Here is a 12797-nt window from a genome sequence, read left to right as displayed (position 1 = left end):
GTCAGCCTAGTGATCGGTCAGGGGAATGCTTACTGAATAATTACCCAAGATTAGGACCGCCCAGTTTACATAGAGAGAAGAGGAATATGATGAAATATATCAGTCATTTATTGGTCATTGGAAAATTATTCAAAGGGTACATGTTTACTGTTTGCCTGCAAGAACATGATCAATCTAATGAGAAAGAAGATTGAGGTTCCCTGGGTCTCTAACACCCAAACCTGACCAACAACCACCACTGGTTCTGTATCAAAATCTTATTCAATTGAAAGGTGAAGCAAAATACATACTGTGGCGACCATCACAGGCCGCCCTGCCGTGGGGAGCTAAGGGGGTTGTGGTCTTGCAAAGTGGCTCACTGAAGGCACCACACTCCCAGTTAAAACAGGATGTTGCTATAGCTGTTGCTGATGTTCTTATCAGTACAGTTGCTGTGCCCTTCAGCCGTAATGTGTATGCCAAAAATCCCATGGTAAATATGATGGGAAACAGCTTTGAACACAGCAGAAATGTGAACCAAAGGCCACAGAAATGAAAGAACTCTGCTATTGACTTAGCTCCATAGGCATGTAGTGTATAACAGGCCTGTGTACTCAACCTTCACCACTAGATGGCACCTCATACCTCTCACAAAGAGCAAACAAAAGGAAGTCTACCTATTTCAATGCCAATGACAAACGTGAAGCTTAAATATTTATCATGCACTTGTGCTCTATTGTGCACTTAAATAATTGCAAAAAAGGAAAAAATATGCTGATCCTATTGGGAAAGTGTGGCCATGATTAAAATTGTATTTTGCAGCTGTATTCTGGTTTGGGTGTAGGTGTGCCCACAAAAGCCACTTCATCACTCCATTTTCAGTAAATCACCTCAGTCTACACTACAGGAGGATTTTCTTCAGTTAGCAGGGAACTGCAGTTTAATTATCTAAAATGAACTATCAGTTAATCCAGTCATCCAGTTTTAACCATAATCAGACAAATTCAAAACTTAACATGCTACAGTCCCCAAAGCAGGTAAATAGAAACACTAACGACTCCAAGCTGGAACGTACACTTTGTAATCTATTTGCAGAGGTCTGCTTACATGCACAATCTCACCTTGCTCAGAGTGAATTCGTAAAGGACATCCATTCGCAGCGGAATACGCCTTTGAGTAAATATTCAGGTGAGCTAACAGAGGTGGTCAAGGTAATAAACACATTCTGTGTAACCTTAGACCTTTGTTATCATCACTTCCACAGTTTGCAATTATAAACAGTGCTTTGTCTGAGACTTTTATTAGACAGGAACCTTTACCTCATTTTAACCATGCAGACATTTAAAAGACATTTCCTTTGATTGTATTGGTTACAAATGTTGCCTGTTTGCTTTGCTTTGCATGCACAGTCTGTAAGGTCATACATCAAATGAGTATATATATGAGTATATATATATATATATATATATATATATATATATATATATATATATATATATATATATATATGTATGTATATATGTGTACACACCTTTTGCCCTTTACATTGTGTGTAAATTTCATGTTGAATGGACTAAAAGAAATGGCCCAAAATTACCCCAAATTACTTGGAAAAGTAAAGTATGTTTTTTTCCTTCTCCTGTAAAGTTACCATTTTGGAGATACAAGGTTTTCTTTCAACAATTTGATATATATATATATATATATCAAAACCAGACATAAATTTTCTGGATGCCAGGAATCGACAGGCCTAGCAGGCCCTGATGGTTCCCCACTGGAGCTTGCCGAGTGTTCAAAAAAGAAATGTGTTTATCTTTATGATTCATCAGACTTTTACAAGAAAAAAAACTAAGTAACTTGTTAACTGCAAAAATACTATAATTACCCTGGAATCCTGGCTTGTTGTCTACATTGGGTAAATGTCTGTGTAGTTTTGAGTTGTTCTGGGAGAACATAATTTGAAAGCTACCTACATAGAGACATAACACATGCATAAGCATTGAATAACATATTTATAAAGCAATACTTGAGTATTTATGAACAGCTCATGTCAGAAATTGCAAGATGACATCAGATGTGTTGTGACATAAATGACATAACTATATTAATGCCATAAATGTATTGACTTTTGGAGCCTTAAACTAAAGTGACAGACAAGTAATGGAACTTACAAGGCAGAGGCCTAGCTAAGAGCACCACACATCAGTTCTGTGGAATGTTCTATGGAAGACCTCAATCTTAATTGATAATTTTCATGCACAGTTTCTCACATATGCATGAATATAACATATACAAAAATCCTGTACTTGAGTAAAAGTAGAAGTTCCCTGTCTGTTTTTAAGTATTAAAAGTATATTGGGTTTATTAATTCGATGACCTATTTTTATTAAGGAGTCTGTGTGGCTGCAAACATAAAAAACTGAGTTGTTCATATCTGCAACCACACAGGTCTCTTTAACACGTCATGTTTGTGCTTTAACACAAGTGGAAATATAGAACACTGATACATGGTGTTCTTAACTAGGTCTCTTCCTTTTTAAGTTCCATTGTTTGGGAATGTTCCTTTGTTACAGTGTTAAATAGAACAATTGTCCATCGCTTTAGTTTAAAGGCTCTTATGTCAATACAATGTCATTCATTTTATAAAACATCTTATGTTTTTTTGCGATTAACTATGTAAGTTGTTCACAAATAGCCAAGTATTCCTTTATAGCAATTTTATTCAATGCTTATACATGTGTTATTAAGTCCTATATAGGTAACCTACATAAAAAGTGTTACTGTTGTTTTTCTTTTCACTTATCATCATCAGATTCACTCACTCGTGGGGGTGTGAAGCACAACTGACAATACACAATGTTCTTCTGCATGTTGCGTGCAATTACATGTCTCCACAAGAGAGGTCTCCAAATCCCCGAATGTTACATAGTGCTGTCTTCAGGAATTTTATACTAGCCACAGTACGGACCTGTGACCCCTCACTCTGTCAACACTCAAATTAGTGGTTGTGATATGCAAAATGAAATCAAATATACAATGTCCAATAAGAACAAAAGGTCAAAAAGGTCACCTGATGTTTTATCAGCATATGCTTTTGGAATGGTTTCATGCCGCATAGTCACACGAGTTTAGGTCTTTTATCTCAGAGGCTGATTCGAGTGGCTCCTGATGAGGAGTGATGAGTCTGGGGGATTTTGCAGTCCATTATCAGAGATTAGAGCTGCTCACTCGTCCTGACCCAGCTGAGTGTGTATGAGCTGTGTGTGTCAGGAAGTTCATGTCTCAGTACTGTGTGTCCGTGGCCGTAAGCTGAGTGAATGAGACGGAACCCTGAGCTGTGGAGTGCACTCAGTATGCTGTACCAGAATCGCACTACATCCACTTCAGCCCCACCCACTTCAAACCCTGCCCACTGCAGGTGTACGGTCACAATGAGCTGATTGATCTTTCTAATAGTTCCATCCTCAACCCAACTCTCCAGCACACGCCACTCTGCACTCTCCAGATTTGCTCGCAGAACATCCACCTATACATAAAAAAACAGACAAGGTAGACATTTGTAATAGACCAGACCAGACAGATGGAGAAGGATTGCATTTGAAATACAAAATACTGGTAAAAATAAATCCGCCATGCACTATAGAAGTAGACATTAACTGGATGTAAGAGTCACTGGAAAAAATAATACTTGTATACAATGTATTAAGCCAGTTTTCAAGCAGCTTCCACTCAACAAAAAAATAAGGCTAATTATATTCATAAAGATTACGGAGCATACAGTAAGTATAAACTTGGGTTCCCATAGACTGAAATACATCCACTAATTTGCCCTTTAACACTCCTGGACCCACTGGCAGGTTCAGACAATAATAACTCAACTATTTTGCATTGTTTTCCATTGAGTTACTGAAAAATAAGCCTGCGAAAGTCAGAGGCCATCCTTCATTCATTAATTTCCAGTCAAAATAGACCCTAAGTACAAGTTACTTATTTTTCAGGAGACATTTCTGACAAGATTAGATATAACATATGCATAAGGCATAAGGGAAGGATAAACAAGTGAAATCTGGAGTTTAAAGAAGTATTAACAGACACAGAGAAAATTACTAACAACCATGCAAGACCTGGTAGACCACCAAAACTGTCACCATCAGACAAACAGTATCTAAAATTTCATTTTTGAGAGAGGGGAAAAAGTCAAGCTCCACTCATCAGATCTGAAAAACCTGATCTGATAAAAAGTGTTTCTGTCCATCCTTCCACTGTGAAAAGACAACTCGATGTTATGAGTCTGAAAGAATGTATAGCTGTCAAAAAGCCAATGCTGAGAAAAGGAAATAGACAAAAAGTTTGCAAATCAAACAAAGAAGCTCCAAATAATGGAATGACCACTCAAGAGTCCAACAAACATCTAAGACTGAACTTTGGAGATGTAGAAAATATCCCTGCAGATTTCTTTGAAAAACCTTAAGTCTCCTGAAAAGAATGGAAGCTGTTATAAAGGCAAAGGGCAAACACACTACATATAAGATTTTGGCATTTCACTGTTGAAGCTTCTTTGTAATTTTATGTTAAATATATGTTTTCTGCTCTTTTCCTCTCATGCTGAAAAATCTATAACGTATACTTAACTGTTTTCACTGGAAATTATATAAATGAAAGGGTGGTCTCTGACTTTTGCACAGTACTGTACATGCTAAAAGATTGCATTTGAAATACTGAATGCTGACAAATGTAATCCGTCATTTAATACAAAAATAATGAGAGAAACCAAATTATTGATACACTGAAAAAATAAAAAGATTGAGTGTAGAATATATTAAGGAAAAAACAGATAATGCGAAGTAACCTTCTACTACACAAATTACATCTAAAATAGTATGAAGTGTAGGTAGAATTTCTGGTTACCATGGACTGAAATAAAGCCAACACACTGTCATTAAACCCTTTAACATTCACAGAGCCACTTAATAATAACAACCCAGTCATTTTGCATTGGTTTCTGTGAGGTTACTGAATAATAAGTCTTAGGATGTAGGTGTACACAATGTTAAAGGACTAAATACTTTAATATAAAGCTTTTAAATGGTAAGTATTCAGCATACATTAACACTGTAAACTGTTTGCTGATATTTGCTGTTTACAAGGGGTGTAAATTTGTGATTTGATCCTGTCACAACTCAAACGATTCAGTCTATCATGACATCTCAAATTTCACCAAAATTCACATTATTTTAATAAGATCAAGAATTACTTTTAAAAATGCATTGAGTACACACAATTCAAAATAGCCTGGGAATTTTACATCAGCTTAAAAAAACCAAGAGCAAACTTTATTGAAGATTAGAGCTGATGTTGTTGGAAAAAAATCTATGTCGTTGAATTGCCACCTTGAGACTAATGGATTACAACGCATCAATGCATTTTTACACCTCTTCTGAATACAGTTTTAAACAGGTAGTCAATAAATGTAACATAACACTTTTTGTAAGCAAAATGGCCAAACTTGCAATCAATATACACTGAAGGCAATAAGAGAAAGAAGATGTACATGCAAAGCAAGCAAAAAGACAGTCAGAGAGAATGTGAAATGAGGCATTCTCAACTAAGGAACCCATGTGCTCCCCATGGAGAAAGTGTAGTCTCTATTTAATGATCAAAGATTAACAACAACATACACATGTTCCCTGTGGACATCACATCTCTATATGAGTCACCAGACAGTGTTGCCATGGTAGCCACGCATGACCACAGACACTATCTCCATGGTGATAAAGCATCAGACAGGGGATTCTGGGCTGCTATCAGAATGAAAATGAGAAGGCAGATGTGTGTCAGTACCGTTCTGTGACCCAGAGAGTCCATGATGTCCACCAGTCTGCGAGGCACAGAACCCAACCCCCCTCTGTGAGGGTGACCGCGGGGGCGTCTCCAATCCAGCCACGCCTGATGATGCTGGATGGATCCTAATCCAGAACCACTAGACTGCCTGAGCCGTCTGCTGGGGTCAAAGCGATGCACCTCACATCCTATGCTTAACGTGGAGTCTAGAAACACTGCATCCTTTCCGTCCAGACTGCAGGGGGATCAAGAGAAAGAGAGAACAGTTAATAAAATCATTTCTGGGACCTGTAGTACAATGCACTTAACCACCATATATACTTTAGTGTATTTCATTCTTTAAGTATTTTTAAAAGTCAATACTTTTACTGGAATACATTCTGAAACAAACACTTTCACTTCATTATTTTTTCAATAAACAGCTATGGTTGCTTTTACAGTTGTGTATACAAAAGTTTGGGTGCCCCTGGTCAAATGACAGGGACAAATGACAGAGAACAAACTTCTGCACATTTTAATGCACAATTACTGTTTATTCACTGCCTGTGCAGACGTCATGACACATTTTAAATTACTTGGAAAAAAAATCTCTTTTCTTACGAAAAAAAACAATACATGTTTTTTTTGGATAGTGATGATTTGTTTTTTTTTCCCAGTAAGTTAAACTCACCATGTACAAAATTGTGCATTAAAATGTTAAGTCAACTCCGGTCCTGGCAGTTCCTGTCTAGCAGTTTGGTGATTTACCCACTCAAACACACCTTTTTACGCTTGCCTGTTAACTGGCAGGTTTAGTGGGTGTGTTTGAGTAGGGAAACTTTACTGGACACCAGCCCTCTAAGACCAGAGTTGTGCACCCCTGCTTTAGAGGATGGGTTAATGTACTTTAAATTAGAAAGTCAATAAAACATGTCATTTGTTTAAACTTTTGCAAATTACTGTAATTACGTGCTAACACTATATAAAAATAATCAGCACAACCTGATTGAGTTTATCCGATCATAGAGTTATTTCAAAACATAAATAACCACAAACACATAGCTGGCCAGAAATCTCTCAAAGGAACATTTAAATTTTTTCAAGCAGATTCTCTCTGACGTAAAAGTACTTTCTCTTATGTCTGTTTTCTCATCTAAAATAGTTAGAGATAAAAAAGAAAGGCAAGGTCTCAATTCTGCCTACCAACAAATGTTGAAATAAACCTTCACAAACTGCAGCGAAACTGCTTGCAGTATTTCATCAGAAACAACAGGAAATCCCCAACCCCGTTCTTCTCAGGGAATGTAAATAACACAGCCCTTCCCGTCTGCTTAACAAATAAACACTCCCCTAGTAAATAGCCAGCTCTCTCTGAAACACACCTCTGCTACAGACTAACTCTACTGTCAGCACATGCCAAATGTTTCAAAGCATTTCTTGTTATAAGCTGTGTTACTAAGTATGATTTAATGAAGAGTGAAGAGAAATCAAGCAATAATGAGCAAGCTTATATTTGCATCCAGAAAAATTGTAAATAGTTTTTAAAACACAGATTCACTGTAAAACTGGCCTTCTCAAATATCGCATACAGAATTAAAGTTTAAAACATCATGTCATTAAAGCATTATGTATATCAGTCAATAAGCCAATAACTTCATTATTACTTTTAGTGCAAGGAACTTAGACTTATACAAAAGTCTGGAAACTCCAAAGGTAAGTGTAGTCATTAAAATTGGATGGTGACATTTTTTGTTATCTTGGCTCTGCAACAACCACACTGGATTTTAAATGAAATAACAAGTAAAAGTGCTGACTGTCATTTTGTCCAAATTAAGGTGAACTGTGAAAGAATTTTGACCCATTTTACCCATTCATCTCCTATTTTAGCAAACAAATGTCACACAAGAGGCATCGAATGTACGCATTTGTGTCATTTTTCAGTTTTTAGCTGTTGTCCATCAGCATGATACCCCAAAATGTGTTGGTAAAGCAGATTGCTGTAAGTTGGAAAGTCAGGATAAATCTAACAGGAAAAGTGCCAAAATTTTGGAATTCATGTCAAATTGAAACAAACAACCTGGCAAATTACAGAAGAGCACAATAGTGAATGACCAAGGAATAAGAGGGCTGCACATTCAGCACACAGGCTATGTTCACATTACAAGCTTCACTGCTTAAATCCGATCTCTCTGACACAATGGTTCACACTCGTTTAGGTAAGTGATTCAAATCTGTCATTAATGTGAATGCACTGGTGTCCTGAAATGACCCACATGTGCACATCCTACTCAGTAACGTCACATAAATGAATTATGTGCGTCACGTGCATCATCAGCAAACAAACTAAGCGCAGATCGAATCTCTGCGAAGAGATTAACTCTGAACAGCTCTCAGCTGTTCATTATTAGAGCGAGACAAAGGCGACAAAGGTGAGATGTGTTGCTTCTCCACCATTTACAGGCTTTAACTTCTGTTCGGGCTGCTGTCATGGTAACGCTGAATGATGGCGCATGCATGGTGGAAAAAAAGCACATAAATTCTGATCTGAGCGATCACATTAAGTTTGCATGGCCACGAATCGCATACGTATCCGATCTAGGATCACTTATGAAAGTGGCTTAGGTCGGATTTGAAAAGATCAGATTTGCATGTCCACACAGCCCTGAAAACATCAGATCTGAGTTACATTAGGGCAAAAAATCGGATTTGTGCCTATTCAACCTGGTAATGTGAACGTAGCCAAAAATCACAACTGTATATTAATTCTCTTAATAGTGTAATTGCAATCATTCATTTAGATTAATAAAATGAAATACCTATTCACATTACTTTACTGGTAAAACTTGTCAGGGGAACTGCCTTACCCATCTTTACTGATGATTTGACTGCTGACAGCTGCAGAAGGATGAATTGTGAAGTGTATAGCTCAATGAAGTGTAAATGCTTAGATACAACCAGATGCCTCAAAACCTAGTTAACAATGTTTCATGTGCTTCACCTTACAGCAGAAAAGCAACCCAAAAACATACTTCTTAAGTGACTATGAAGTTTTCCAGGGCCAAATAGTGAAATGTTTTTAATTGGTCAAGTTTATCACTTGGCATTACTTCCTGAAGAGATGGTTGAAGGCAAAAGAACCTCAAAACAAGAAGGAACTGAAAATGGCAGCAGCATTACGCTCTGTAATGCGGCCCTTTCCTGTTCTTGCTTGTTTTACAAATTTCAGGCAGTTATTAATTGCAAATGATTTGCAATTAAGTACAAAACATAACAATTTTACTCATATTTCAGATTATATCCATTTGTCCAATTACATTTACTTACAGTCCCCTAAACTTTTCATTCAATAAAATGGACAAAGGTCAGCAGATTTTGACTTTTTAACCTGAAATGCAGTTCATAAACTAAACTGAAGCATTTCAGAGCAATTTACTCTGCTTTTGCTGAATGGACTTTTCTTTGAATCAAAATAAATTTAAATAAAAATTTAATTTACTGAAATGTCTTTTCATTATTTTTTACTTTTTATGTAAAGTTACTTAGTTGCTTAAACACACCACAATTTATGTATTTACAAGTTCATATTTTTGTAAGCCAAACAACCATCCTGGTTAATTTTTTTCAGTGTATGCAGAGGACAATGATTCCTAATTAGTTAACCCCATACAAATGTAAATAATCTCAAATTAAAGCTAAATAAACCAGGCCTTTTTCATTCTTGACCCATGGACCCAATACCTTGAACAGTTCCATGTATTTCCTGCTGTGATACATCAACATCAACCATTTGAAAGGCAGCAAAATGGTTGGAAGACCTATCATCACATCCCGATTTCACAACACTTAATTTCATTCAAGTCAGTACAAGTATATATAAGGGTCTTTTTACTCTATTTTATGCAAAGCATAACTGTGGACAAGCTACAGTCCATTGCTGATGTACTGTAAGCTGACAGATAGCTCTGCTTTTCAAACTCAGAACAAATCAAATCTGCATCTAAATCCATGTTTGTCTCTTATTTCCTCAGATCTCTAATAGAGGTGTGCCTAAGAAAAAAACTGAAATGTACCTACTATTAACTAAAACCTCAGAATACATCAATGTATTTACCTGAAGGAGTAAGCCACACAAGTATTGGCCCTTGTCCAGTAGTTTATACACAGAGTCGCTGAACCTTCCTCCACAGGTCGAGACCCATCTGAACCCAGCCATCTGGAACAGTTCACCTGAAAAACACAAGGCACAAGGAGCTACTGTAATGTGTCTATGTGTATATATCCATTCATGTACAGATGGTTGACAACTTAAATGAAAATCCTACATGAAGTGTCTATGAAAGGTGCTGGACCACCAGAACAGCTTCAGTACACCCTAGACATGAATTCTACCAGTCTCTGGAACTGTACTGGAAATATGGAACACCATGCTTCCAAAAGATATTCCCTCAAATGGAGTTTTGATGATAATGGTGAAGAGCTTTATCTAACAGTCCAAAATCTCTTATTGGTGCTCAACTAGCTTGAGATATGATAACTGTGAATGCCATTTATATCACTGTGAAAGTGATTTATGCAGTTTTCATATGCATCAAATCAGTCAGTGAATAGAAATGTTTCATCACAGTATAGAGGTGATTAGTCAGAGTAGCATTCTATTGATTTGCAATGACTCATCCCAAACTATGCCAACAAAATGTCCCCCACAGCACAATATAGCCACGGGACCCCCTCACTGTAGGGGTTAAATATTCAGGCCTATCCCAGCACTCATTGGCTGGAAGGCAAGAAATCCCCTGGACCGGTTGCCAGTCCGTCACAGGGCAATTAAGTATTCTTTTGAGGTCAATGATCTCAAATAATATGTTAACAGAATGTAAACACACAAATTATTGTTCTGTTAACCTAAGATTAGAAGTTAAGTGAACTCAAAATTTCAAGCTAACCAGGTTACTCACTTCAAGTTAAAAATTGCATCATTTTGGAAGCATCTGCACTCATTATGTTTCTGTACTCATTTATTCATACTTCTCTTTTCATTTGTCATACATCTATATGTGTCAGTGTGTCTGAAAGACTGTATACCTCTGGTGTAGTGATGAACTGGGTAAGACGTTGCACTTCAGCACTGAAGGAGGGTTGTCCTGATGCCCACGGCTGAAGCACTAACTCTCTATCAGTGACCTGCAGAAACACATCCACCAGCTAGGGCTTTATGATATGGAAAAAATACCAGATTGCGCTTGCAATATGCCTTGCAATATTAAAAACCTACCAGTGAACCCTTGACGTGATATGTTTAACGAATGGCCTGCATCACTTTGCATCACACCTGTAAAACTGTTTATGATGGATCATATAAATGGCTTTTTTCATCAAAACAGCTACAGAAATACAGAAACAGTCATCTAGAACACCTGAGACTGCTCAGAATGCTCGCAGCACATATCCAAACATGGGTGATGGCTCATTTAGAGGGCTCATTTGTATCCCTCCGGAGTATAAATAGTGCAAAATTACAATTAACTATTAACAAACAACTTTGTGCAGCTATACCACAGGCCTTTTTTGGATCACTGCTTAGGGTGTGTGTCTAAGTAAAATGCCTCTGGCAGGATTTGGCCTAGTTGCAGCATGTTTCAGTGTTACAGAATGTGCTCTTTGTGATGGCCAAGCCTGAGAACTTGATAAGATCTGGCCCAAATGTGTGTATCTATAATTTAAGAGAACCATTAAAGAATTAAACATCAGAAAATGCATAGGTTCTATGTCAAAATACACAAAAAAAATCTAATGTAGTAACCATGGAGACGCAATGGAAGAAAAGATGAGTCACAGAGACTCTGAGTCATGGAGGGAGACAGAGTACCAATTTGTTTAATTTATCTAGGAAGGATTCCCCTTTTAGTGTAACCCAATTTGATCTAACCTATCTTACGCAAAGGGTGAAGCATATTCAGCTTCACCTAAAAAATTTACTGTTCTTTATTACCACAATTACTTGTGCTTTCTGATCACAACCGTCAGGATATTTTTCTCAGTACAGCTAAGATTAATGGCATGGTAAATTTTCTTGAACAGCTCCACAGTTAAAGCTGTGGTTACCTGGTGTGAACTCAGTTCATTCTCCTCCTCGTAGGCGCCCACGCCTGCAGATTCGTCCTCAGCCCACAGAGCTGCTGGTCCGTTCTCCAAGCCCCGCACCACACGCCCAGCGGTGCTAACTGCTGGTGGCCGCGGTGACTCACCGGGGCGCGCAGCCCCCTTTATATTGATGACTGTGAAAACGGGCTGCTCAGCAAGTCCGGTCGAAGTGCGCGGCACGATCACACTGACCAGAAGTTGGAGAAGCAGTAACAGCGACAGAGCGAGCATGAAGGCCCTGGGGAGAAGGCGCCTCAGTCCGCCACTACTACAGGCCGCCATGCCTCCCCTGTGGAGCCTTTACATAGCTCCACGGCCCTGTGAGGAGAGGCTCAGCTGGACATTCGCTCTGTGCTAGCCTAGCGGTATGTGCATTCTTACCGACCCCCTCTTTATACGCACACACACAAACAAAGGGGTGTGACCCCATGAGACAGCCACTAAAAAACTAACATGGGAGAAGATAGACCAACTACAGCAGAATGCATTTTCAACAGCTGGCTTCTGCAGCTAAATAACGAATAGAGAACATCAATTACCATAAACATGGAAATATATGTCTGGTATTTATTTACTTACATACAGTATTAGGGGGCTTAATATCAGTGATAAAGTCGTTAATCTTAAGAGTTTAGTGTAGGGCTTGGCTCAATTCAAACCACCCGTTTATAAAAACACTCAGAACAAAGTCATTTAACATTATCTCTCTGTAAAAAAGATATGATGTGATATAAACACATGAATCTTCGGTTTAAGTTTCTGACAGGAATTTAAATTCAAACAGAATCCAGCCCTGGTTCTGCGCGTGCGCACTGCGCGGCCAACGAACATGTACGTCAGACTCTCTCCAGCGTGTC

At 38.0% G+C, this 12797-nt stretch overlaps 1 protein-coding gene across 1 annotated transcript; it reads right to left on the bottom strand.

Moving 5' to 3' along the window:
* Positions 1 to 2073: 2073 nt before the first annotated feature.
* On the bottom strand, positions 2074 to 12232 carry LOC118805062 (methyltransferase-like protein 24). The gene is made up of 5 exons (XM_036565665.1): positions 11902 to 12232; positions 10882 to 10980; positions 9911 to 10026; positions 5821 to 6055; positions 2074 to 3505 (listed from the first exon to the last, which is right to left on the bottom strand). The coding sequence occupies exons 1-5, from the start codon at positions 12220 to 12222 to the stop codon at positions 3194 to 3196; spliced, it is 1083 nt and encodes a 360-aa protein (XP_036421558.1). The 5' UTR covers positions 12223 to 12232; the 3' UTR covers positions 2074 to 3193.
* Between the last annotated feature and the right edge of the window lie 565 nt (positions 12233 to 12797).

The sequence above is a fragment of the Colossoma macropomum genome, unplaced genomic scaffold (genome assembly GCF_904425465.1).
Source record: "Colossoma macropomum unplaced genomic scaffold, Colossoma_macropomum, whole genome shotgun sequence".
NCBI classification, from domain to species: domain Eukaryota; kingdom Metazoa; phylum Chordata; class Actinopteri; order Characiformes; family Serrasalmidae; genus Colossoma; species Colossoma macropomum.
This window is presented reverse-complemented; position numbering and strand designations above follow the sequence as displayed.

Coding starts and splice junctions, on each gene's coding strand:
- LOC118805062 (XM_036565665.1), bottom strand. CDS start 12,222: ATGGCGGCCTGTAGTAGTGGCGGACTGAGGCGCCTTCTCCCCAGGGCC. Junction 10,027..10,881: donor AGTTCATCACTACACCAGAG/GTATACAGTCTT, acceptor TGTGTTTTTCAG/GTGAACTGTTCCAGATGGCT. Junction 3,506..5,820: donor ACTCTCTGGGTCACAGAACG/GTACTGACACAC, acceptor TTTTATGTATAG/GTGGATGTTCTGCGAGCAAA.